General features: G+C 32.0%; 1 protein-coding gene across 2 annotated transcripts; it reads left to right on the top strand.

Annotated features, from left to right (window-relative positions):
- The first annotated feature begins 25 nt into the window (after nucleotides 1-25).
- Nucleotides 26-24,914, top strand: Drn (zinc finger AN1-type doctor no). Of its 2 annotated transcripts, XM_076376742.1 has the most exons (5): nucleotides 26-251; nucleotides 21,253-21,512; nucleotides 22,426-22,891; nucleotides 23,080-23,251; nucleotides 23,328-24,914. In XM_076376742.1, the coding sequence occupies exons 3-5, from the start codon at nucleotides 22,607-22,609 to the stop codon at nucleotides 23,474-23,476; spliced, it is 606 nt and encodes a 201-aa protein (XP_076232857.1). In that variant the 5' UTR covers nucleotides 26-251; nucleotides 21,253-21,512; nucleotides 22,426-22,606; the 3' UTR covers nucleotides 23,477-24,914. The 2 variants fall into 2 exon arrangements, with proteins under 2 accessions (XP_076232857.1, XP_076232856.1); XM_076376741.1 differs by lacking the exon at nucleotides 21,253-21,512.

Raw genomic sequence — 24,914 nt, 5'->3', positions numbered from 1 at the left:
CCGTGTCTACAGCGTTGATCGTCTATCTCATAATTGAAAGTTTCGTGCGAGGACTTGGTTTACCAGATAACCAATATCTGTGTTTTGTGAGAGTGCGGGTTACGGTAGCAGAAACTGGAATTAACTGGATTTGTAACGGACGAATCTCGATGTTTTGCTGAGAATTATGTCGGATACTGGTGCAAGATTACGATCGGTCACACGTCAAGTCAGCTGACATATTGCGCCCTGCTACACCGCAACAGCTCTTGGTAAGTGTCGCAATCGCTCAACCCGCTCGATCTTACGACAACTATTTTTATCGAATACTCATGAAATTGTGTATATGATTATACGTCTAATTTAATGCCTTTCTCCTCGACTGAAGGCTTTCTTTCAACTTTTTAGCCGTCCTTTTCTTCCGTCTTCCTTTCGTTTTCGACCTTTCTTTTCTGATTCCTCGCTGTGTTTCTTGAGAAAAAAATGTTCGCGTTATTGTAGAGTATACGTTGTGCAGAGGCAAAATGAATAAGACGCAATTTCTAAGTACGTATACTCTCAAGGATGGAAGCCATGTCTTCTCTACTGTCTGTCCTGTTTCTTCACATTCTGACGGCGTGTGTGTATACTGTGTCCGCACGACGGCAGCGCCGATATGATTCAAGCGCAAATGCACATTTACGCGTTTATCCTCCCTATTCCCTTCCCTTACCCCGTACTTTTCGTATCCCCTTCTGTGCACCCGCATCGCACAGTTCTTAAACCCCCTCCTCTTTAGTCTTCGTTGTGTGCGGCCTGAGCTAGTGATGGCTCTGTCGTATCTACACGGCGTCTTGAAAATCTAAAAGACTGAATAAGCTTTTAAACTGTTATTTAATTATGAAACCACTTCCTATGTGTTTGGATTGAATGTGCATACAAATATTAGAACATAATAAAATTTTATCAATCTTAATTCTAATGACATTTTTTTCTTCTAACGAGATGTAAACGGCTAAAATATTTACGTTTAGAAGAATTAAACATGGAAGAACTGTTTATATGGAATTTACTATCTTTTCGAAATAAATCGTTTTCTTACTCAAATTTTCCAGTGCCGTTGGTTGGAAAAGGGGCTAACAAATATCTCTAAACCAAATTTGACACATGATGTACAATTCGATAGGTTATAACAAAAAACCAATTTATACCAAGTTACAACCACGTATCTCAACTTGGGAAGAAGAAAGAACATAAACAGAAAATCACATTTTTGCCCAATTTCAACTTATTGCATGAGAAATTTCGGAAGAAATTAGAGGCATTTCAGGTATCGAGATTATATTGTAGAACCTTTTCAGATTTTTCATATTGTTACTATGATTTTCTGTCTTTTTAGATTTTTTGGTTGGATCTGCCATAATTCAAATGATTAAAAACTGTCACTTTTTTTGTATCTAAGTAACTTAAATAAGTGTTTTATGTGATTTTCAGTGTTTTTACATTCATTAAAACAGCATGGCATAGAAATGAAACAAACAACACCATTTATGTATTACACACTATCTTAATTGATAGCAGGGCCGTATTTATACTTTTGGAGACTCCAGGCACAATATCTTTACAAGGTCTGAATAAGTTTATTTCAGTTAATCAAAATCATACATATTTTTTTTAAGTTTATTCAAAATGTAAGTTAACATTTTCATAAAATCTCATTTTAATAGCATAAAGACAACATTGTTGTGTACATATATGCTATGAAATATATATATATATATATATCAAAATATAATTTCATATCAAAATTAATTTATTCAATTTAAAATTTTTAAAAAATAGTAACTAAATTGCCCAGTTAAGATAAACATGTCTGTCGTATCAAGAGGCTGCAGCAACGAGATACATTTTAAAGAATTTTCCTACACTAAGCTTTTTTTTTACATTGTTATTCGTAAGGGATTAGGTTTTCAAACATTGCCTAATAAAATATGAGGTTCCAGCTTGAGCTTAAGGCGCCTAATTGCATAATATTACTTTATATTATAAGTGCAACCCCGATTGATAGGACATTGCAAAAACGGTGGTATAGAAAGTGGTATATGCAAAATGATTAATATGTATATTTAAGATTAGAATGTTTTTGAAACATTTGTTAGTTTGAACAATGTTTGTTAAACAGTTTGTATAGTAAATAATCTATTATCTACAATTTAACACCATTATATTATACATATCGCACATGTACTACAAAAGTAACACAACTCAAAGAATACAGTTTTTTAGTAAGAATTAGGAAATAATAGGATACAGATATCTCTATTCGTGGTAAAAATTTTATGAATTAAACTTCAAATTTTATCCGTCAGGTGGCACTTATGTCAGTCTTAATGTTTAAAACAAGAATATATTACCATCTAAAAGTGACATTTTGAATTGTAATGTGAATTATATAACAAACGTATGTACTACACAAGTTTAAAATTGAATTATTTTGACTTGTATCATTTATCTTAATAAAACGTGGGATTTGTTGAGCAAACAGTGAAAAAAGAATTCTTATATTCCGATTTGTATCGGATTTCCGGATCAAGATAAAGACGAACGCGATACACTTCGAATTACCTACACATGTATGTCACTATTGAAGAATGATTTTATTTCATTTTGAGTTATGTCACTTTTGATCAATTAGTATGATTTTTTCTTCTCAGTATTTGAAGGAAGAGAAAGTAGTACCACATTTTATTGTATCCTATTCTACAAACCACATTAAGCTTATTTTCTTCTCGACTATTTATCAGAAATATCTGAATACAAATATTTTCTTTTCCTGTAAATGCACGAAAAATTTGACAATGTTACGAAAAAAAAAATTCGAAAAATCCGATAAGAGGAGCTGATACAATGTTGGAAACTAATTTTGGAAGCACTGTTAAACATTTCAATGATTCACATATTACACTGAAATCTCTGAGAAAAGTTTTCATACAATGTCATGTATGTAATTCCGAGCGACCTACTGTCATGCGTATAACTAAACTAAAACCAAGTAATTGTTCGAATTACTCCGAATATAAGTCGTTTGAAACTACACGTAATGCTGCTAATAATGCAAATGAATTTAATCTTCAGATCGAATATAGACACAAGAAAAAAGCGAAGAAAAGAAGAAAATAGAATGTACTCACATTATTTCCGGAAGTTCTTAAAATTAACAGTAAAAACTCAAAATTAAAATGTGTTCTTAGGTTATTATTAACACAAATATAACAAAACATCTAAAGTGTTAAAATTCAAAATAATTCAGTTTTATGTGATTGAGAACATCAAAACCATCATAACTCAAAAAAGCTGGATTTCAAGGGTTAAGAATAGTTAAGTCTAAAAAATAACTTTTGATGAGTGTTTCTTAGAGTTTATATTTTTTGCTATTGTTATAAAATTAGTAAATAATTTGTTTATAAGTTTATAAACAATTTTTCGGTTCCCCTGATAAATATATTTTTTTAAGTTGTGTTAGTTTTGTAATACTTGTACGATATATTTGTTTATTAATTTAATGCCAAAAATGAATTCAAAATATATACAGTTTGCCATGATCTACTCACTCTAATAATTTCGAAGTCTAATTCGCTTTTTTAATTTATTTTATTATCAATTGTGATGTATTCTGTAATTTACAACATATTCTTTTTTTTTTACATGTGAAAAGTCGATGTACAATTCGAGATCAGGTATTTGTTGTTGATAACATAGATACTCGGGTTTATAATATGTCTTTCACTATTGGAAGCCAGAACGAAATTCCAAGTCTTCAAGTTCTGATTACAATCTTGGAATTTTTTTATCTATTAATTAATAAACAAAAGTAGTTCACTATATACAGGGTGTTCCAGTTTTTTCGCATAACTCTTCCAGCATATTCTCTAAGCAAAATTAAGAAAAAACTGTTATATAAATATAAATTTTAACAGTTATAATAAAAATACGAAGTAACAACTGACTTCTTCCTTGATGAATTCGCATCGAAATAGATTGCTGGTTTACATTATAATTTCATTTCAAAATATCGTCTGTTATTACGAATACACGATTGGCATCTAAAAAGAAGTAGAAGTTTTCGTTAATAAATGTATTAAAAGTTAATACGCTTTGAGTTAATACTACGGATTTGCGATATATTTGCTGCAATTACAGAAAATGAAGAAAAAATTCAAAATGCAATTGTTTCTTTTTCATGCCGTTATTCATAATAACGGAATACATTTTCAAATGTAATTATAATGTGAACCTGTAATCAATTTCTATGCAAATCCATTACAAAAACAGTCAATTGTTATTTCGTATTTTTGTTACAATGTTTTGAAGGCGGCAGACTCCTTCAGAGCCTACTCTGACTCGATCGAAGCGCTGTTGCGAAGAAACGGACATTAGTGAAAACATATAATTTGTACATGAGACATTTGATAATGTGACATCTAGCGTTATCTTGTTGAATTACAAATGAGAAGTGCGAAGGTATAATTGTCAAGCCGCATCGTAGGAAATTGTCACGCTGTTGCCACATCAATTACAATTTTATCCATCAGTAAATCTCTACTAAATACGTCTTGAGCCGATATTTTGCTTCATGCGGAATATAGAAGCGGACGGTGCGAGCGAGAAAGAACGAGTATCGGGAATGAAACAATACATATGTGCCCATAATTATGGAAGTGGTCCAAGTCAATTCAAACTTTAAAAACAACATTTTCGCATGAGATTCGCACAAAATTTCACATTCATAATAAATTTTCATTCATCAAGACTAATAAAATTCTAAATTACAATATTACATAATATAGAAATATTTTCTAATTTATTCAAATGTAATCCTTTCAATATCCCAAAATAAGAAATATACGACTTAGACCACTTTCATAATTATGGGCACATATATACTAATGCGTTAAATCGTAAAACTTTTATATATAGAATAAATAATTCATTAAATTCATACTATTCATTCATTCATTCATACATTCATACTTTTTAACCCATTAATGTAAATTGTTGCACATATGAATCGTCTATAAAATGCCTTCTAAAATCAAAAGATTAATGCAAAATGAATTGTAGACTAAAAGTACCTTATTAAAATTAATCAGTTTAAACTTCTAATAGAAGCTTTAAACCAATTATGAACGCCAATTATTTTTAGCGTCTAAATAATGTATATGATTTTTTGTTTAAATTGGAGATGTTGCGCATTTAAGGGTTAAATTTAGAAATAAAGAGACGAAGTTGTATGTTTTAATTTCTTTTTATTTGTTTAAAAATGCCCCCCCCCCCCCCCCCCCCCCCCCCGACCAAAACACAAAATACGGTTAAAATAGGATTTTGAATTTTTGCGTTATAAATAAAATAATAACATTCCTAGTTAGACTACAATTTGACTACAACTTTGTGAAATTGGGCCCTGAAACGAGTGACTTTACGAAAGACATATGTCCTTATAATGTTTTGTATAATATTGACTCTATTTACAATTTTTTGGATCCGATCGGATCCAAATTTGAATAATGCTTTTACTCATAACATATATAGTAGTAAATGGCCTTCGAACTAATAAAATTGGTACCAATAATAAATTGGTGAATTGAGTTGAGTAGTCTAATTGTAATCTGTGAAAAGGTATACGAAAATTAGAATTATTTAAAATAAAATTTGAAAAGAAAAAAGCTACCAAGAGATTCGAACCTGGCACCTGCAGATTATGAGTGAATGCCTAATTCTCATTCAGCTAAGATACTTTTATGTAAAATTTGTGGATTAAATTACAATTTATGAAACAATTCCAATTGTTTGTATATAGTAAATAATAACTATTGAAGGATAATGATTTGTAAACCATCTTCACTTGCTACATTTTCATCGATGCAAGAGTTACTCACACTGAACTTCTCGTACTGTTGACAACGAGTGTAAGACGTTGCGAGTATTCATTAGTAATGCTATTATTTATACATTTAGTGAACGATAAACAACATGTATCATAATATAATGACAAAAACATTATAGGGATATACGTTTTTTGTAAAACCACTTGTTTCAGGGCGGAATTTCGCACAAAATGTAGTCTAACAACGAATGTTATTATTTTATTTATAACGTAAAAATTCAAAATTCTATTTTAGCCGTATTTTGTGTTTTGGTTCATAGTATTTGCATACAAATTTGTAAAACGATCGATCAGTGAGTAGTCAGTAAAAACAACGACAATATTCTATATTTTAATATATTTTTTAAATAAATTGATATTTTTAAAAACTGTTCACATAGGTGGATTCGTCAAAAATACACAATCGCCCCATTTATAGCATTTTGCTACACGCACTAATTTTCGGGATATTAAACGGAATATGTTTTCCACACCTAACTTTAGGGGTGGTTTTCGCTCCCTTTACATAAGTTAGAACCGAAAATACATAAAAAATACGTGTCGAATATTTTCGGCTATTCTACAATCCTGCAAAGTTTCATCAAAATCGGGGATTTTCACCTTGCGATGTTCCCTTATTAATAAGAATCGGAATCTTGGCTAAAGCTGGATTCGCTCGAGTTTTCCTGATGGGCAGAATTGTAATATGTACATACATATATGTGGCAACAGCGTGACCAAACTTTCAATACGTTTTGGCAACTGAGCCTTTTTTGCGTCTGTATTCACGTATTTGATGAATACGTCATTCAGTTGTCAAATCCTAGATTACATTTACCAACTGATCTGTATTTTCATCGATGCTGATGGTAATATGACCAAATTGGTTGTTAAGATGTACCTTCAACGCTTCTAACGGCAAATTGTTGTACTATTTTTCTGTCAAAACGTGTGCACAACGCATATTATGCTTTACGCCTTCAAGAAGCGTTAAATTGAGGAAAATCGTATTTCCACGATATTGTGCTAATTCAAGGAAGGGTGGTTTGGTGTGCTATGAATGAAAAAACCATTAAATCGTGAGATATTTGCAGAAATGTCACTTCGACAGCCATCATGCTTGTTTACAAAAGCGTCTGTTTCATGCTCACAGATTGTAATTTTACATTTTTCTCGACGTATAGTGTTTATTGGAGTTTAAACGGATCAGACCAACCTGTGGTGAAGTCTACTCATAGGTTCTGTACTTGCGGAAAATTCATTTATGCAAGTGTCGATACGTAAAGCGTAATTTGCGAAACCGTTTGTCTCTCTCGCTCATCGCGTATACGTGTATGACTTCCTTTGCTTGTATTAGTGCACGCACACAGCTCACGTCACAAGGAGTCTGGACCCTTAATAAAGCACTTAAAAGCTTATATGTGTATAACATTTTTTTCTTAATTTTGCTTATAGAATATGCGGAAACAAACTGGGACATTCTGCATACATATGTACACATGCATAATTAATATTCGAAAATGTCTCCGACAAGGGTTCCAAACTACGTTTAAGATGGTTACAGCAATTTAGCAGTTAATGTTATCGCTGCACCATCGTGCGCAAAAACGTTAACATTGCATACATAGTTGTTGTCATTGTTGGGTTCTTATTGTTTGTTTAATTTCTATGCTGTCCTACTAAATAATATATTGTTGAAAATTGCATTAAACGTTTATTTCAGGAAGAATGTACGAAATTTCGATACATTCATGTATGTTACTTTGTCAGATATATAAATAGCAGCGATTTTTAATTTGTTTTTAACTGCGGCGCGGTACACCAAATCTAAAAAATTGAGGATCATAATAATGGCGATGTTTACTTAATGTAAAAATATAAATATAGTTCTGCGACAACTTTCATTCCAAATGGACGGTTTTTCAGCATTTTCTGCATATTTATCTTTGATGATTTGGATTATTAATTAAAATGTAAAAAGGTTCTGCAGTATATCTGAATATACCTGCAATATACCTGAAATGCCTCTAATTTTTATCAAAATTTGTCATGCAATAAGTTAGAAGAAATTGAGCAAAAACGTGATTTTCTATTTGTGTCTTTTACTACCTCTTAGTTGAGATACACGGTCAAGAATTGGCATGAATTGTTTTTCATCATAAATTATCGAATATCGCACCGTAACTAGAATTTGGTTTTGGGAGATTATCCTTTGTTTGTATTTGAATCGATTTGATATGGCTTCAATCTAGCATTAAAAAATAGGTTCCGTTAGTGCTTTCAAACCTACAACGCGTATTCTGCAAAAATGAGCTTATTTGGTCGTTTATTTTCATTTGTTTAGTTCAATTTCGAAATATTTCAAAAAACAGCGATTGTAACTCGACAAAGCAGGGGGCGTATTCATGAGATGAAGTCAAAGACAGGTCGATAGAAGAAGATAGAAAATATACTCACGAGTTCATTGCTGGATCATTTCAATAGATTTTGTTCTAGGATAGTTTCTTTTTCAGTTCGTTTTTCTTTTACATTCATATGTATACATATATGAGCTGTTCATAGGCTAAAGTGATTAACTGCACTTTTTGAATTTTTAATAGTTTTTCTAGTGCTAACATACTTGGTTGAAGCTTAACTTTTTATCTTTAAAATACATATAAATATGTTTGTTTTGAATTGGCAAATGAGCGGCTCATGTATCACTTATTGTTAGTGTGTGTTCGCGATAGAAATGATTAGAAGGTTGACGCTTGTGTCGATGTAGATTAGAGCGTGCTAGCTAGACTTCTCTTTTTTCTGCTGCCTGCGATGTCATAAAATGGCTGCATGCACAATTTAGCGGCGGGTGAATCGCTCTGATATCGCATGATGACACTTTTAAGAAATCTTACTATCGCTTGGTAATACGGCGCTCTTGAGCTATTCCACTTGCGTGTAAAACTGTCAAGGGTTTTCATTATCGAATTTTCTATAATACATAAGGTAATTATTTAGAAAGCAGATGGTTCTAACGATTTCTGTGATTTTTAAATATGTTGCAAGATTGACATTCTGAACAACTTTTTCCCATACAATTAACTGCCGTTCGGCCTTAGTTTCCAAGATGTTTGCAAAAAATTGTTGTTATTACTACATTGAATTTTGTTTATACAGAGCACAGGATTGTCAACCGATATGTATTATAAGGGGTGAACTATTTAGCTATCACTATCGAGCTCCAACATTGTTTTCGAAACCTTTACTTAGTGGAATGAGTTGAACCAGCGGACAAGTCAAAAAAAGAAAAAAAAAAACCCGTAGGCAACCCAACACCTAAGAACCTAGTGAGTCTAAGTTGACCCTGTGGATAGAGGTAAATTAAATCCAATTATTTTACATTGAAATGTGGAACAATCAGAATGTAAAATAGTTAGGTTTAGGTTACCTTTGTTCACTGGACCAGCTTAGATTAATAGATTTACAGGGTATTGGATTGCCTGGACAATGTTGTATACTTTATTATACATTCTGCGGATCTGAAGGAATCCTTCGAATTGGCAGAATGTCCAAACGTTGGTACACATCAACATGATGTTTTCCACACAGTATTAACCACGCTCTTAATCCTTGGTCAGTGAACGCCACACAGTGGGTTCAAACGCGAATCTAACTAATAAAAAATCCTATTTGCTAAATGTGGTTTGTTATATTAACCTTTTTAGGGTCGTTGTAAAGGAAATACTTTCTTTTTTGAATACAAGATAGTTTCAATTGCGAAAAAAGTTTGTTCAACTTTTTATAGCCATTTAAATTATATATCATTTTCAAAAAATTATCATTTTTGCATTTAATTGCTATTGTAAAAGTATTTTTGCGAAAATTGAATTTAGGGTTGTGAAAACCTGAGGTTCACCCTGTAAAATGCTAACATAAAGAAAGATTGTTGTACCACCTTTTTTTAATAAGTTAATGTTTACTTTAATATTTTTTAATTATATTAGTCAAAATGTGGCGGTAGTAAACTTCTGATTTTACATTATATTATGTTACTTTACATGTTACGTATACAATGGAAACATTAATATTATTTTAATCATACCTATTACTGAAAATTATTGTATGTTTGAATTTTCAAAATCATCAACTACGCCGCAATTATTTATTTTAGGACCTATGTAGGTTCGTTAAACATTTTTTTACTCTTTTCGATGAAAATGATATGTTACAAAAATCTTAAGCCCTCTTTATAAGAGATCGTAAATTATCCACGAACTTCAATGATTAATTAAATAACACTTGGCAGAAGTGTGTAGCCATTTTTTACAAGGTTTAAAAAATAGAATCTAATTTACAAAATGAAAGAAGAAATTTGACGGATCTATGCGGATCTGTTTACTTTTATTCCAAAAATTGAAAAACAGGAAGTAAAAAATTAGCTAACTTTGAATACGTCAGTTATAAAGATCATTAAATATATTAAATTTTTTATTACTAAACAAAAGAAGGTACTCTCCTATACAAAATCCATGAAAAGCAAAACAATGTAATAGTTAATATCATTATTTACTGAAACGTAAAACTTCAACCGTTTAGTACAGTTACGAAAGTCGGTAATGATTACAAACTTTAATGTATATTTTAATCTATTTAAATAAATTTCATAGGTAAATGACATTTCGTTCCGAGATCTATAGAGATTTAGGAATGTAAACCACGTAAATCTCAAGCAATAGAAAGTGACTAACGTGTGAATTATTATTAATTACATTCGCGTTTAGCCTCACTGTACGCCGGGACAAAATGATCCGCCGTTCGCTGTCAATGCATATGAGTCCGCCATCCGCGAGTTAATATTTCTACCTCGCACCACCCAAAACTAAAATTAAAACTTAATGTTAAAGAGGCGAGCCTTTTTCCGTAGGACACCCTATAAATTCAATGTAAAATAGTAGCAATAACTTTTTACAAATATCTCGGTAACTAAGGCCAAGCGACGATTATATGAACAAAAAAAGTTGTTCAAAATCTCGTCCTCTATAACATATTTCAGAATTATCAAAATCGTCTGCTTTTAAATAATTACCGTATAAGACTGTATGGGACATCGGAACGTGTTGAAGCCAAGACGGAAGGATGGAGATATGTATATGAGAAGCATATAGCTCCATCTCTTTTATTTTATTTTCTTTTATTTTGTACAGATATATATCTGTACTCTAATGTTGACTTCATTGGCCTCTCATTGGAAATATACTCAACGCCTCTTACAATCTTTTACGTACATGGTTGCTGCAAACACGTTTTGTATCCGTGATTAGTAATACAATTTTCTTCACACATATATCTTTAGATCGTTTTCTATATTTTATTTTCCAAATTAATTTTATACGTTATCGTTATAGTTTGATAAATTTATTCAAAGAAATAAAATTTGTTACATCTAAGATAGTTGTTCCAGTAGGCGATCACTTAGCAAGAGATGTCAATTCTTTTAATGAAAAAATACATTTAAACTGAAGAAAAAGAAAGTACTTTTTTAAATAGCGAATACATTGTTTTTTAACGTGATTACATCGTTTAAATTAATGATACTAACAGAAAGAACGTAGTAAAAGAACATTCTTTTTCATATTTATAACCCACCAAGAAATAAGCATTCATTTCTAGCCACAGTAAGAATATTGTTACGAATTTAAATCAGAATGATGAGAAATCCAATGAAAAAGATTTTTTTATTAAAACGCCATCAAAAAAATCATATAAGCGATATTCTGTATAAACTTGCCTGACAAGAATTTCCCGAATGTTTTCTATAGGGTTGATATCTGAAAAACAAGGTGGACGACCCATAACTTCAACTAAATAGGTTTTAAATTACTCTATAGTTTGTCGGTTAATGTGGATTTAGGCATTATCTTGTTGAAAAACGTATTTTTGTTCAGGATATTCTGTTAAAAATGGGAATAGACTATTTTCAAGGATTTTCAATGTCGCTACTGTTCATCCTTGACGTAAATTATAAATTTAGGCATCCTCCGGCAGAAAATGCTCCCCATAACATTACGGATTCATTGTCGAAATTTCTTCTTGAGAAATATAAATATAAATTATATAATATAAATAAAATATAAATTGCACTTCTCGTCAGATACAATTAACCTATACAGGGTGTCCCACGTAACTGTGGCCACGATTTTTCAGGCTCTTCCAATAATTTTAGAAACATAGGTTTCCAGCATAAGTTAGACAGCTTCAAATGGGCTATAGATTATGGTATTAAAAATTTCCAAGAAAGGACTGAGTTGACCTTGATTTTTTTTTAAATGGTATTATATATTTTTGATTCCATATTATTGTAACTGTTGTCAAGACGAATTCAATAATCTACTATATCATACCCTTTACATGATCTTGAATTCATAATAATTAATTGCACGCTTAAAGTAGTAAACCTTCAGCTGAAAAAATGGCCGTTAATGTTTATCATTTCAAGGTCATTTCGGTATTTTCTTAGAAAAAAACATTTCTTGGAAATTATTCAGCTGATTAACTTTTGTTGGAAATATTTTGTCTAAAATTATCGAAAAAGCCTGAAGAATCGTGGCCAGAGTTAGGTGGGACACCCTGTATAAGTTACAAATTTATTAAAAGAGAAACGGAAATTCAATACAATATAACTTACTGTGGTCCAATCTGTTGCCATATTTTGTTATGCGAATCGCAAGCGGGCTTCAATATGACGGCTTAAAAATCTTGGAGCCAAGTTCATCTTTACTCTACAAATGTTTGGATCACGTTGAGAAGTTCTCCAAATTGTTGTTTTAGACACATTCGTTTGCAGCACAGTTGCTAATTTATCACAGCTCAGTGTAGAAGTACTAGCAGCCCGTAAAGTTATTCTTCCAATCCCGCGAAATTAGTTTCCTATAGCGTCCTCGTTGCTTAATTTTCAGATATAACTGGATTATCTATAAAGTTTTGAATAACACGATAGCTACAATCGATTTTTCTTGAAATTTCATTTATGTTAAGACCTTCTCTAAAAGCCAAAATTTTGCCCTTTTCAATATCACTAGGTGAGGTACGGCCAACTCAAACGATTCTGGTCGTATCGACATTGTTTATCTCTCTCCCACTTATTTAATAGCTCTCTTGTAAGAAACAGATCGAGAGTGTATCGATGCAGCCAGATTCGTCTGAGTTGGATGTACTGCGTGGCATCTTAAGGCTCACTGCAGTAAGCGTTCTTTTGTCGCTGCGGCGACTTGCCGCGGAGAATTACCAATTTTCAATTGTCGAAAACAAGGAAAGACATACGAACGCGACCACTTGGCAATACGTTTGCGTATTTTCAAAAGAATGTAAATCCTGTTTCACCGCTTTGCGTGAATTTGCAGCTACAACTTGCCGCCTGGTTGTTGCGTTCATATACCTTGCCTTGTTTTCCACAATTGAAAACTGGGTATTGTCCTTGTTGCTACAATGCACGGCGGCGAATTGCCGCGGCGGTAAAAAAAACCTTCGTCTGCAGCGGGCCTAACTCTCGGCTGACGGTGCCTGGATCAAAACTGTTATTGTTTCTTGTTGTTTCTGGAATGCATCCGTTCGTGAATGAAATGCACATGTGCAATCTTAGTATATATAACAATCCTAGCAACATGCAATCACACTCTTTTAAACCTATATTATAAACGCAAACGGACCTAAAATGGTCGATTTGCAGAATTTGTTAGACAAATTTTTATATTCTTTAATGTTTCAATAAAATATCTTTCTCTTTAGATTTTTTATCATCCTGACTTAAAGGGCCTAGCTGAATAAGGAGGTCAAAAGTGCCTCCAAACCAAATTTGATTTGCGATGGGCCATTCGATAGCTTATCACAAAAAACTAGTTTATGCAATTTTCAACCCTCTACCTCAAACTGGAGGGTAGTAATGGGGGTAAATAGAAAATCGCGTTTTTTGGAAATTACTTGTACCCTATTGAATAAAAAATTCGATAAAAAATCACAGATATTTCACACACCAAGATACATGTAGAATTTTTTGAGATTTTTCAATCCATAATTGAAGCCGTGAGAAATAAAAAACGGGAAAAAATGCCAAAAAACGCAGATTTCGCATTGAAGCAATCTCAGAACTAGAATCATATTTTTATAGTAAATACATATTGTTGTTACTAGTATCTCTGATTTTTTCAGATTTTTCGGTTTGGTGTGCCATAGTAGAAAAAATCAAAAACCGATATTTAAAAGACAGGTGTTTTGTTCAATGTTCAAAGCTTTTACACTCAGGAAAATAACATAACAATTACACAAAGTAAATAAACTCGTTCAATGAAAACTGCCGTGCTAGTTATGTTTCGAAGTGTCGATACTACGTTTCCAACAACGTCAATGGCGCAGCGACAAAGCGTCTACCTGCTAAACCGTTGCATACCCTTTAGGCATAGGTTCATCATAATCATCTAATAATAATCAACAATTTATTAATTAATAACAATTTGTTACAATAATTACATTTTGAAGTACATGTTTGATTGTTCGTTACTTATTTGTGGAAACAGTATTATAGGTGAACATTTTGAAATGTTCTCAAAAAACATATAAAAGTAAATGTTGATCATTATGAGATGATTAGGAATTAAAAGAATATATAATAATGAATATAAAAAATGATGAGCCCAAAGAGGGTGCCGAACCTATGCCTAAAAAGTATGCAACTGTTTAGCAGGTAGACGCTTTGTCGCTGCGCTATTGCCGTTGTTGGAAACGTATCGACACTTCGAAACATAACTAGCACGGCAGTTTTCATTGAATGAGTTTATTTACTTTCTCTAATTGTTATGTTATTTTCCTAAGTGTAAAAGCTTTGAACATTGATCAAAACACTTGTCTTTTAAAGAACGTACGAAAATTCGACGTATATGTTATTCTGATGCGACAGAAACGACGACAATATCGATTTTTTTGACTATAGCGCATCAAACTGAAAAATCTGAAAAAAAATCAGAGATACTAGTAACAATAATATGTATTTACTGTAAAAATATGATTGTAGTTCTGAGATTGCTTCAATGCGAAATCCGCGTTTTGGCATTTTTTCCGTTTTTTATTTCTCAGGGCTTTAATTATCGATTTAAAAATCTCAAAAAATTCTATAACATGTATCTTGGTGTCTGAAATATCTCTGATTTTTTATCGAATTTTTTATTCAATAGGATACGAGTAATTTCCAAAAAACGTGATTTGCTATTTACCCCCATTACTACCCTCCAGTTTGAGGTAGAGGGTTGAAAATTGCATAAACTAGTTTTTTGTGATAAGCTATTGAATGGCCCATCGCAAATCGAATTTGGTTTGGGGGCACTTTTGACCTCCTTATTCAGCTAGGCCCTTTGTAACAATTTTCTTACTTTGACCAGAAATAAATGCTGATTTGTAGGTGGGTTATAAATATGAAACGGCGTGTACATATATCTAAGGTCGTTAAGTTGATATTCGATTAGTACTCAGTAGTCAATCACCTCAATAAATATTGTTTTTAGAAAACTTGTTTATTTATTTATTGTCTGAAATAATGAGATGTCTAAACTTATTGTGGGATCAGTTTGAGAAAGTTCACATAATGCTATGTTATCACTAGACTGCGGAATTTTATGCAATTTCATATTTTTATAAACACAGTTAAGAGAATGAAATCTGAATACAAGTTCCTCTCATTGTTTAAATGTTACTATTTGCCTTCTATTTTTCATATTTACTAAACTTTTGAATAATACATGTATTTTGTAATTTTTCACACGTTTCAAATTTTAATAAATACATAAAAATTCGCAGTCTAATAACTTATTACACATTTATTTGAAGTGGTCGACTACTGAGTACTGACTGAGTATTGGGTCAACTACCTTATCGACATAGTTATTTCCAGGAACACTAACATAAGTATTTAGCTTTTTTTCTTCTGTTTTTTATACATTTATTTTCATGAATTTCTAAGTTTTTACATTTTTTTATTAGTTACGATATCTTTTTCTTCGTTGATTCTTGATTCTATAACACTTTGTGTCAAGAAGTAAAGTCAGAGCCACGTTTACAGTACATGTGTTCCATACTGCAATTAATATTATGTATTGTCAAAATGTAATGTAAAATGTGTTTTTATTTTCCAATATTACATACGTGTTATTCTTATTTTTAACAATGTTTACATTTTTGTGATTTACATTTTTAATATGTTAAAACTAAATTATTAATATAAAAGTAGCTAATAAAACTGTTTCAGTATTGTGTAAAAATAGTTGATATAATTCCATCTATATATAATTGTTACTACATGAAATTTTTTTGTATCAGTTCTGTAAAAAGTACACTGGTGTACATTTGTATGTAGACGATAGCTCTACATAATTGAGTACGTGACTGTTTTCGTGTCAGCAACTGAATGTTTCATCTTCGCAGTTTGACATGCAACCGCAAAAAGAAAGCGTCTCGTGCGAATATAAAGGCAAATAGTAGGCATAGTTTCCCTGTTCCAACAAAAACAACCAGATAAGTAGTAAACGGAAAGCGCGAACGTGTCATTGTTATCCACGCGCGGAATGAGTCAACACTGAAACTGCTGCATTAAGAGTCGTTGTTGAAGTCAACAGTTGATCTGCATTGATGCTTAATTTTGGTCTTTCATTCACCATGTTCTACTAGTTTTAGTTACTTTCCGTTCTCAAGTATGTCTTCTTGATTTAGTTACGTAAATTAAATGGTCAGTTAACCTTTTACTTTTAACTGAATAGATATACAAGTATCGTCAGCACTGATCACTAGACGCGTGTATCGTGACAAATATTTCTGTGCGTTATAATGTAAAGTAGTATTTTATGCTTGAAGACGCTATAAATAGTTAGCATTTAGATGAGTTAGAATTTCATGTTCCGCGAGGAATATGTTGCAGAATATAATTACATATTAAAATATTTATTAAAACAAGTATTCCAACTTTTTTCTTTTGTTTTTTCTTTTTAAAGCATGGTAATATTTTGCTACAGATTATTATTTATAATTTTGTTAAATGTTTGTATATCGCGTGATTTAACAACTATGTACATACATAACTGCATCTTTGTAAATTTCTCTTTAAAATTTAGAGGAAGCAGTAAGTGACATCATGTTCAATAAATACGAGAACATTCGGAAATGTTATTAGACAATTTTTTATCATGTAGTTTACGGAAATTAATTTTTGTGGGTCATTCAAGTAAATCTACTTTAAATAGTTGACAACCCTGACTTGAAAATCTTTAGAGTTTGAAGAACATTAATACATTTCACGAAATTATACCTTCATTTTTTCATTGGAGTTATAGAACTCAGAAACTAAGCAAGTATAGGTTTTTAAATGAAAACTTAAATACTAAAATTTCAACACTAAATATTAAAAACCTAAATAATAATCATTGTAGGTGTTGGTTAAATTTGTAGATGGTGTATATTTCATTTATTCTGACCTGTAAAGTGTTGCGTTCGTTAAGATTGAAATTTATGTTTGCTGCAATGGCGAATAGTTTTTACGTCACGTGATTGTATTATTAATTTTGATACACGGGTAGCTGTTGGTTACATGTTTATTGCACGATCGCGATCTGACGAGTGACTAATATTAGAGCTCAAGAGCATTCGCAATTGTACGTCAATAACAAGATAGGTTTCCATGTCTCATTGAATGAGTCTTCAAAAACTTATTTATCATAGTCTATCGTAGAAGAAATAATCTCTATCTGATAATTGACATAGTTTATATATGTACATATATATTTTTAAACATTAATAAAATTTATTTATTTATATTTTATTTACCTACATTGACGAAATATATTTTTATTAACACAAGTGCAAGAAAGAATGTTCGAAATTACGATTTATATATACGAACAGTAGTAATTATTATAGTAGATATATGTATAATTTCATACTTGAAACACGTGGATTCTAACACATTTTCTGAACTCATATAACACCGATATTTTATAGTTACTTTTTATAAGATTATTATGTTTTCTGTTTCGATTACTTTGTAAATTTCATTTTATTCGTCATATAATTTAAGTTTTATTTGACTGATATTATCAGTTGCCACCCTGTTGACATATTTTTCAACGAACCTAACGGATTTAAATTCCGTTCATTTCGGTTTTTGGCTATTTCACTACAGTGTGATTTTATCAAGCATGTGTACGTTTATAGTAAATGCTGCTATTTTTTTCATTTCCTTTCTTTATTTTTATACATTTCTATTGAAGCGTTTCGAGCAGCAGCTTTGAATATCTACAATTGGTTATTTAGTAATGCAAGTTTTTGTTTACAATAGCACTATATTAAAAAATTATTTAAATTTCTATCTGAGTAAATATGAATTTAAATTTTTTGTCTTTATGGTTTTCTAATGGGAAGATATGTGTATTATTTAATGAATGAACAAAAAAAAAATATTGAAGAAATCCACAACCCGTTCGTATTTGCAAAAAGTCTTTGTTGAGTACGTCGTTAAGACTGAGTGGCGTATGGTTAGATCCAGAGTGCGTGGTTAACATTGGCTGGTGTTTTTATAGTCTTTACTACATATACTTTATACTTTTTATAGTCTCGGTAGTTCAAGTGAAATTTAAATTAGGAGGGTTGAGATAGTTCATTTCTGTCGTTGTAATTTCGATCACTGAAGAGATGTTTTATATTTCATTTTTGTATTCCACAGAATCTTATAGGGTAAGTGATCCCAATTTCGCCAGTGCTCTCAAATTTGTCACCCATGAAAACTTCAGTAACTCATAATGAAAATCGCAAAATAATACTAGTGTAAGATTTGCATAGAGAATGAGCTTTGTTTAACAGTATTTCAACCAAAACTTACAAGAAGCTGATGAATAAGAAACATTTTTGTAAAACACGACATAATTGCTTAAGGGGTTTAAGATGACTTTACACGAAGCTTTTTGTTGTAGTAAGACTGGTCTTGTTTTGTACGCAAATTTGGTACTAGAGCAAATAATCCTTTTAATTTGACTAGTAAATTGTAAAAAAGAATTTTCTTAGACCAAGTTGGCAACCCTTTCCACTACGATATGTAGCTTTTTGTATTTTGTTCTAAACTATAATTACAAATCCTTTTTATGGATAGTAATCTATTGTAGGTGTTAGATAAGATACTAAGCTTTATGAAACATTCAATAAGTTCACTACCTATATGTTTAGAAATGTTATACAACGTTTTAAGTATTAGCATGGCGAAATTTGGGGTTATCTATCTTATATCATTTCCGTATTCAACGGAATTTTATATTTCATTTCTATGCATCATCCTACACATGGCTTAGTGTTAAGCACTTGTCCCAAATCTTAAAAATATGACATGCAATGTTGAACACACCTGCATATTATAGTCGAGCAGCAGTTAAGTATATCTACAGGAAAAAAGGTGTTCAGAATGTTGACCTTGACAATATATTTCACGATCATCAAAATCGGCGAAGTTGACTCTTTTGTAAATAATCACCCAATTATTTTCTTAACTAAAATGTCTCTAATTACAAATAATGATTATAAATGACCGAAATTTGTTTTCATTACGAATGACCATTATTGACGAGGGAAATTTATTTCATGTATTTCATTAATCGATAACTATTGCGACTGGCAAACAATCGAAATGAATTTCTCTCATTGGTAATTTTTATGAGCACCCGATTTGTATTTTCGTCATCTATAACTGTTATAAGCGGTCGAAATAAAAGTTTCTCGTCGATAATTTTTGAGTAATCGATAATAGTTGTCTGTAGTGGAAAAAGTGTTGAGCCATAAGCAATAATCAACGTGTAATCAAAAGATTTAAAAATTGATAGTTTTTAAACATGTTTTTTTTCTTTGCTTTAGACTTTATTATTTTCAACTTAAGCAACAAGCATTTGTTTGTTAATGATTTTCTTCAGAAAAGTTTTCAGGATAACTATTTTTATAGAATTTGTTTATGGTATACTTATTATACTTTTGAGAAACGCTTTCCAATAAAACACATATCGTAGATTCACGTTAAAAGTGATACAACTCAAAAAAGTATGTTTATCAAAAAAATATATTCTAATGACTAATGACTAAAATGAATGCCACATTCGACACCGGCTAGAAAAATGGCGTTAAAGTTCACCGTAAAATTATTCACTATAAGATTAAGTTCTCCATCGTGTAATTTATAATATTTGTTTAGTTTTGTTTTAAAGATACGTATAAATAAAACAGCTAAAATAGAACAAAATTTAGCCCTTGATTCCGATGCTGGATGTAAAACATTTTCTTTATCTATACCACCCAAAGTTTGAATTGCAATTGGTTAAAGCACACATGTAATAATAAATGAATATATGTATGGACATACATATTTCTCTACTTATAATACAATTTTATTTGATACGTACGTATATACAACATTATTCTAATTTCGTTTTATCTAATTTTGAAAAACTGTCAATAAAATATTTTTCACTTCAAATTCCAATGTTAATGTGTATTTGTTCTATAACTATCTATAAAATTTAAATTTTTGCAAATACACAATTTAAAATTCCTTCATACCATCGATGAATCGTACTTGTAGAGGAGGTCGCCACATGAGAGATTGCGCTACGACATCTAGCAGTTCATTTGGAAGCTATGATAAAAGCATATCGTCATGTAATACTCCCTAATAATGCCGTACTAATGTATTACATACGTACATACGTTTTGTGTCAATTTTCAATCTTTCACAATTCTATATTAACTATCAAAGTGCTCGAATAGAAAAAAACGACGAAAAACATATTTACTGTTATTTGTACTTTTATTTGGAGTAACGACATTTCTTTATTTTCACAAGTGTAAAATGTTATTTGATATTGCTTGGACAGGTTCAAGATTCGAAATAATCTGTTAGTCGCAGTAATTGGGAAGCAAACTTTATCCACTCCTGTTCTAACCTCGTCAGCAGCGCGCGTCGCGGTTGTGTATATCCGCCCAAAGGTCTACTCGGTACGTCTGTATAGGATCGCCATCATGAGAACATTTGGTCGTTGTCTTCCTCCTCTTCTTCATCTTCGTCTTCGCAGTCATCGTCGTCGTCGTCATCGTCGTCATCGTCGACGTTGCTGTCGCTATTGTTTCTATCGTTGCTATCGTTTTTTCTTCGTCCTTGCAGGTTCTTCGGATTGGAGTAATATCGAGCGCGAAGTTGAACGTATAAAGAGCGAATGTACGAGAAAGAGAGATAGATAGAGAGAGAGAGAGAGGGGGGCGAGAGAGAGAGAGAAGAGAGAGAAAGGGAGTGAGAGAGAAGGGAAGAGCTATTTGGTAACGTTTCGTTTTAGCTTGCCACGGAGAGCATCGAGAGACAAAGCAAACGCGCGCATTTAGGTGATCACAACGAGAATTGCGCCGAGATTTACGCGGTACGGGTTCGAGGAAGAAACTCTAACCAAGTGGCGGTTGGTGCGTACGACTATCGATGGCACGTCGTCTAACGTCGAGATAAAGAAACGAGAGACACGGAGAGCTCACTTAAATGCCTCGAACGAATTCCTCTTACTCCATGTTGTGCGTTGGTTGTGACACGACTGCGTGTTGGAAAGTGAGTAATATATCACATTTCCCTATCACGTCTCCTCTATCGAGATCCTGGAACGGTCTCCGTTGTACAAAACGGAGAAAAATTGGATCGTCGCATCTATCTTTTTTGAAATTCTTACGTACCATTTTACATGGTCCTTTTCTTTCTCTTTCGTTTTCCATCAACCGTTTTTCTCATGTCTCCTCGTTCCCAATTTCCAAGTTTTATTTGCCCTTGAAGCAGTTCTATACGAGGGGAACGGCCCTTGTCTCGCGATATCATCGTTGTTGCTGCTGCTACAGACGATTTCTAATTCCGTATTGAAGAATCGTACGCATACGTGCATCTGTGCGAGTGAAATTTCTTATGAAAATTCGTATATCTTTTTTCTGATAAAAATCTGTGGACGTAGTTGGCTTTTTGTTTTTAAAATGTTATGATTATTCGTTGTGTGTAATGGTCTTTATATTTTTATCATCTTTTTATGTTGTTAAAGAAATTATGTCTATAGTTAAATATTTAGAGATGAGTCGTATTCCATAAAAAGAAAATAAAGAATGCATAGTATCTACTAAAATTAAATTTTTTAACTTTCGTAATGTTGAAAGATGCTATGACAATAACGAGTGCTTTGTTTCAGCAAGTACCTTTATTGTGTTTTTAGTTGAGTCACTGTTACGTTACACTATCTTATTTTCATTTATTAATCTATAAAATTCATTTCAATTAATAGAAAGTTGTAAATTATCTCATGCTCATTTAATTTATTTACTTAAATTTATCAAAGGAGGAAAGAAAGTAGATGTAATAGGAATAACTTCAATGGAAAAGTGTGCGATGTACAAAGTGTTAATTTCATATTTGAATTAATATGCAAATGAATTTATTTTTAGATGTTGGAAAGATTAATATAAAAAGTAATTGATTTTAATAGGTGAATATATGGTGACACGCGGTCGTGAACGAGCAAGTGGAGAATAAGCTGTGGCAACGGACGCTTAGTTGTCTCCCGTTTAGTTGACTACAACTACTTGGTACTTCTTGAATAATTGCAAGTAGAATAAATACAAGGATTTGCTGAATCAACGAAGTTGTATTGGGTTACAATAGAAGAAATGGAAAGAGAATCTAATCCTATGCAAGCTTTGTGTCGCAGCGGTTGTGGATTTTATGGCTCACCAGCTACGGATGGCCTTTGTTCCCTTTGTTACAAAGAAAATCTGAAAAAGAAACAGCAACCTCCTGTATCAGCTGCCACTGTACCAACTTCACAGACTGTCTCTGGTAATGCTGGCACATTGCAGAGCAGTTTTGGTAGTCCAGCAGCTACAGGAACTACAGCTCAACCTACCATTCCTACTATACCTCAACCAACAACAGATTTGCCCAATCCCAAAGAAGTAAGTTTTACTGACATTTATACTTAACAGTTCTCTTTTCGTTTTTGTATATTTTAGTCACATATTACATTCCAGTAAAAAGATAATTGATATTTATTATTGTTTTGTAAAAAATATAAAAGATTAAATGTTTTTATATCAAAATAATTTGTATGCTTTTTTGTTACTTTTTTTCTGTTGCACACCAGATTAGCAGGGAAGATCAAGAAAGTGAAGTAGGCGCAAGTAGTGGAGCAGCAGCAGAAGGTTCTGTGAGTAGTGGAGATGCTGATGACTGCTTTGATGGTAAAGAGACTGATAAAGAATCTAAGAAGAAGAAAAACCGTTGCGCGGTGTGCCGTAAAAAAGTTGGTTTAACTGGTAAGTGGATTATGGTTTAAATCATATGTTGTATTTAATTCATTCTCATTCAGATATATTTCATTTACTATTTCAGGATTCGAGTGCCGTTGTGGAGGACTGTTCTGCTCTATGCATCGATACAGTGACAAGCACGATTGCAAGTTTGATTATAGAGAAATGGGGGCTCAAGAAATACGACGCAATAATCCAGTTGTTGTTGGTGAAAAAGTGCAAAAAATTTGAACTATTTAGTGCGTAGTCGTTGGGAAAATGGTTATATAACTATATAAACAAAACAGAATATAAAAAACGGAGAAAAATGAGATAAATTATCTGGCAGCTGATTGCACGTCGAGGGGCGAAACGGTTGAATGCGAGATGACCGTGGAATGAAAGAGAGAAAAGGAAAGTGTATATGTATGTGTGCGAGAGTGTGAAAGAAAGAAAGGAAGGAAGGAAGGAAGGACGGAAGAGGATGGAAGGATGGAAGGATGGAAGGAAGAAAGGAAGAAAGGAAGAAAGAGTGTGCATTTAAAAATATAAAAAGCGGGATACAAAATCGGAATATAGATACAAGGAGAAAGAATGAAAGGAAAAACTGATTTGTACATGATATAATATATGAGAATGTAGAATGGGCAGATGACGAAATTTCCGGAAAAAGGAAAAATAAATAACAAAAGAAATTTCGAATTGCGTGCCGCGTGTACGAATGTTTCGAGAAATTGAATGCCAGTGCCATGTCAGATTGTCACATCTTTAGTGAGAGTTTTAATTGAAGAATACAATTTGGTTCTAACTGCTGCTGCCAGCTTACTACTACATTATTACCTATTATTATCTACAATTATTACGGTTTATTATTATTCTGTATTATGGTTATTAATTTACTTAAACGGCAAAATTCACGTAGATTTCGTTTTATCTGTTTTAAATTTAAAGAATTCTTAAAGGGATGTCACTTTATCCGAGGCACCTTATTGAGAGTTTTGTTTTTGAATTGAGGCAACAAAAGTAAATTTTGTATACATACGTACATATTATATATTTCTGTTTCGTTCGTATATCAAAGACAAAAAGGGGAAAATCGGAAAAAAGGGAATGTTGTTTAGGTAGTGGCTGACATTGATGGGTGATCACAATCCTAGGTTTAATAATTAGTCTAAATAATTAATGAAGTATATTAGTCTACTTGATTCATAAAGAGTAATGCAATGAAGTATAAGTAGTACTGTGTGTTTATGTCCAATTTCACGTGAATATAAGCTAACATTATTCCTCATTAAAAACTATGTTTCAAACTATTATTGCAAATCGTTATTTATGCCGTTTTCGCAAAGTTGTAAAACACTGTAAAAATCCTTTCAATATCTGATTCTCTATGATTTCAATAGGAACAGCCAGAAAAGGGAGGGGCAGAGAGAAAGGAAATTAGTTTTCTCAAGTTTCTTTTTTTATCGCTTAAAACAAATCATACGATAAAAATGCACGACTTAATGAAAAGTTAATACATCTGGTGCTATGATACATGTTGGTACCATGTGTAACTAATATAAAAAACAGAAGTTCGAAAGTTCAGCCCCAAGAAAAACGGCAACACAGAGACCCTTCACAAAGGGGAGAACTATCAGCCCTCTTCGATCGATTATTTGCAAGAAAAATAAAAGAAGATAATAGAAGA

The sequence above is a fragment of the Calliopsis andreniformis genome, chromosome 4 (genome assembly GCF_051401765.1).
Source record: "Calliopsis andreniformis isolate RMS-2024a chromosome 4, iyCalAndr_principal, whole genome shotgun sequence".
Lineage (NCBI taxonomy): Eukaryota > Metazoa > Arthropoda > Insecta > Hymenoptera > Andrenidae > Calliopsis > Calliopsis andreniformis.
Note: the sequence above shows the minus strand (reverse complement) of the source record. Positions and strands in the feature narration are given on the sequence as shown.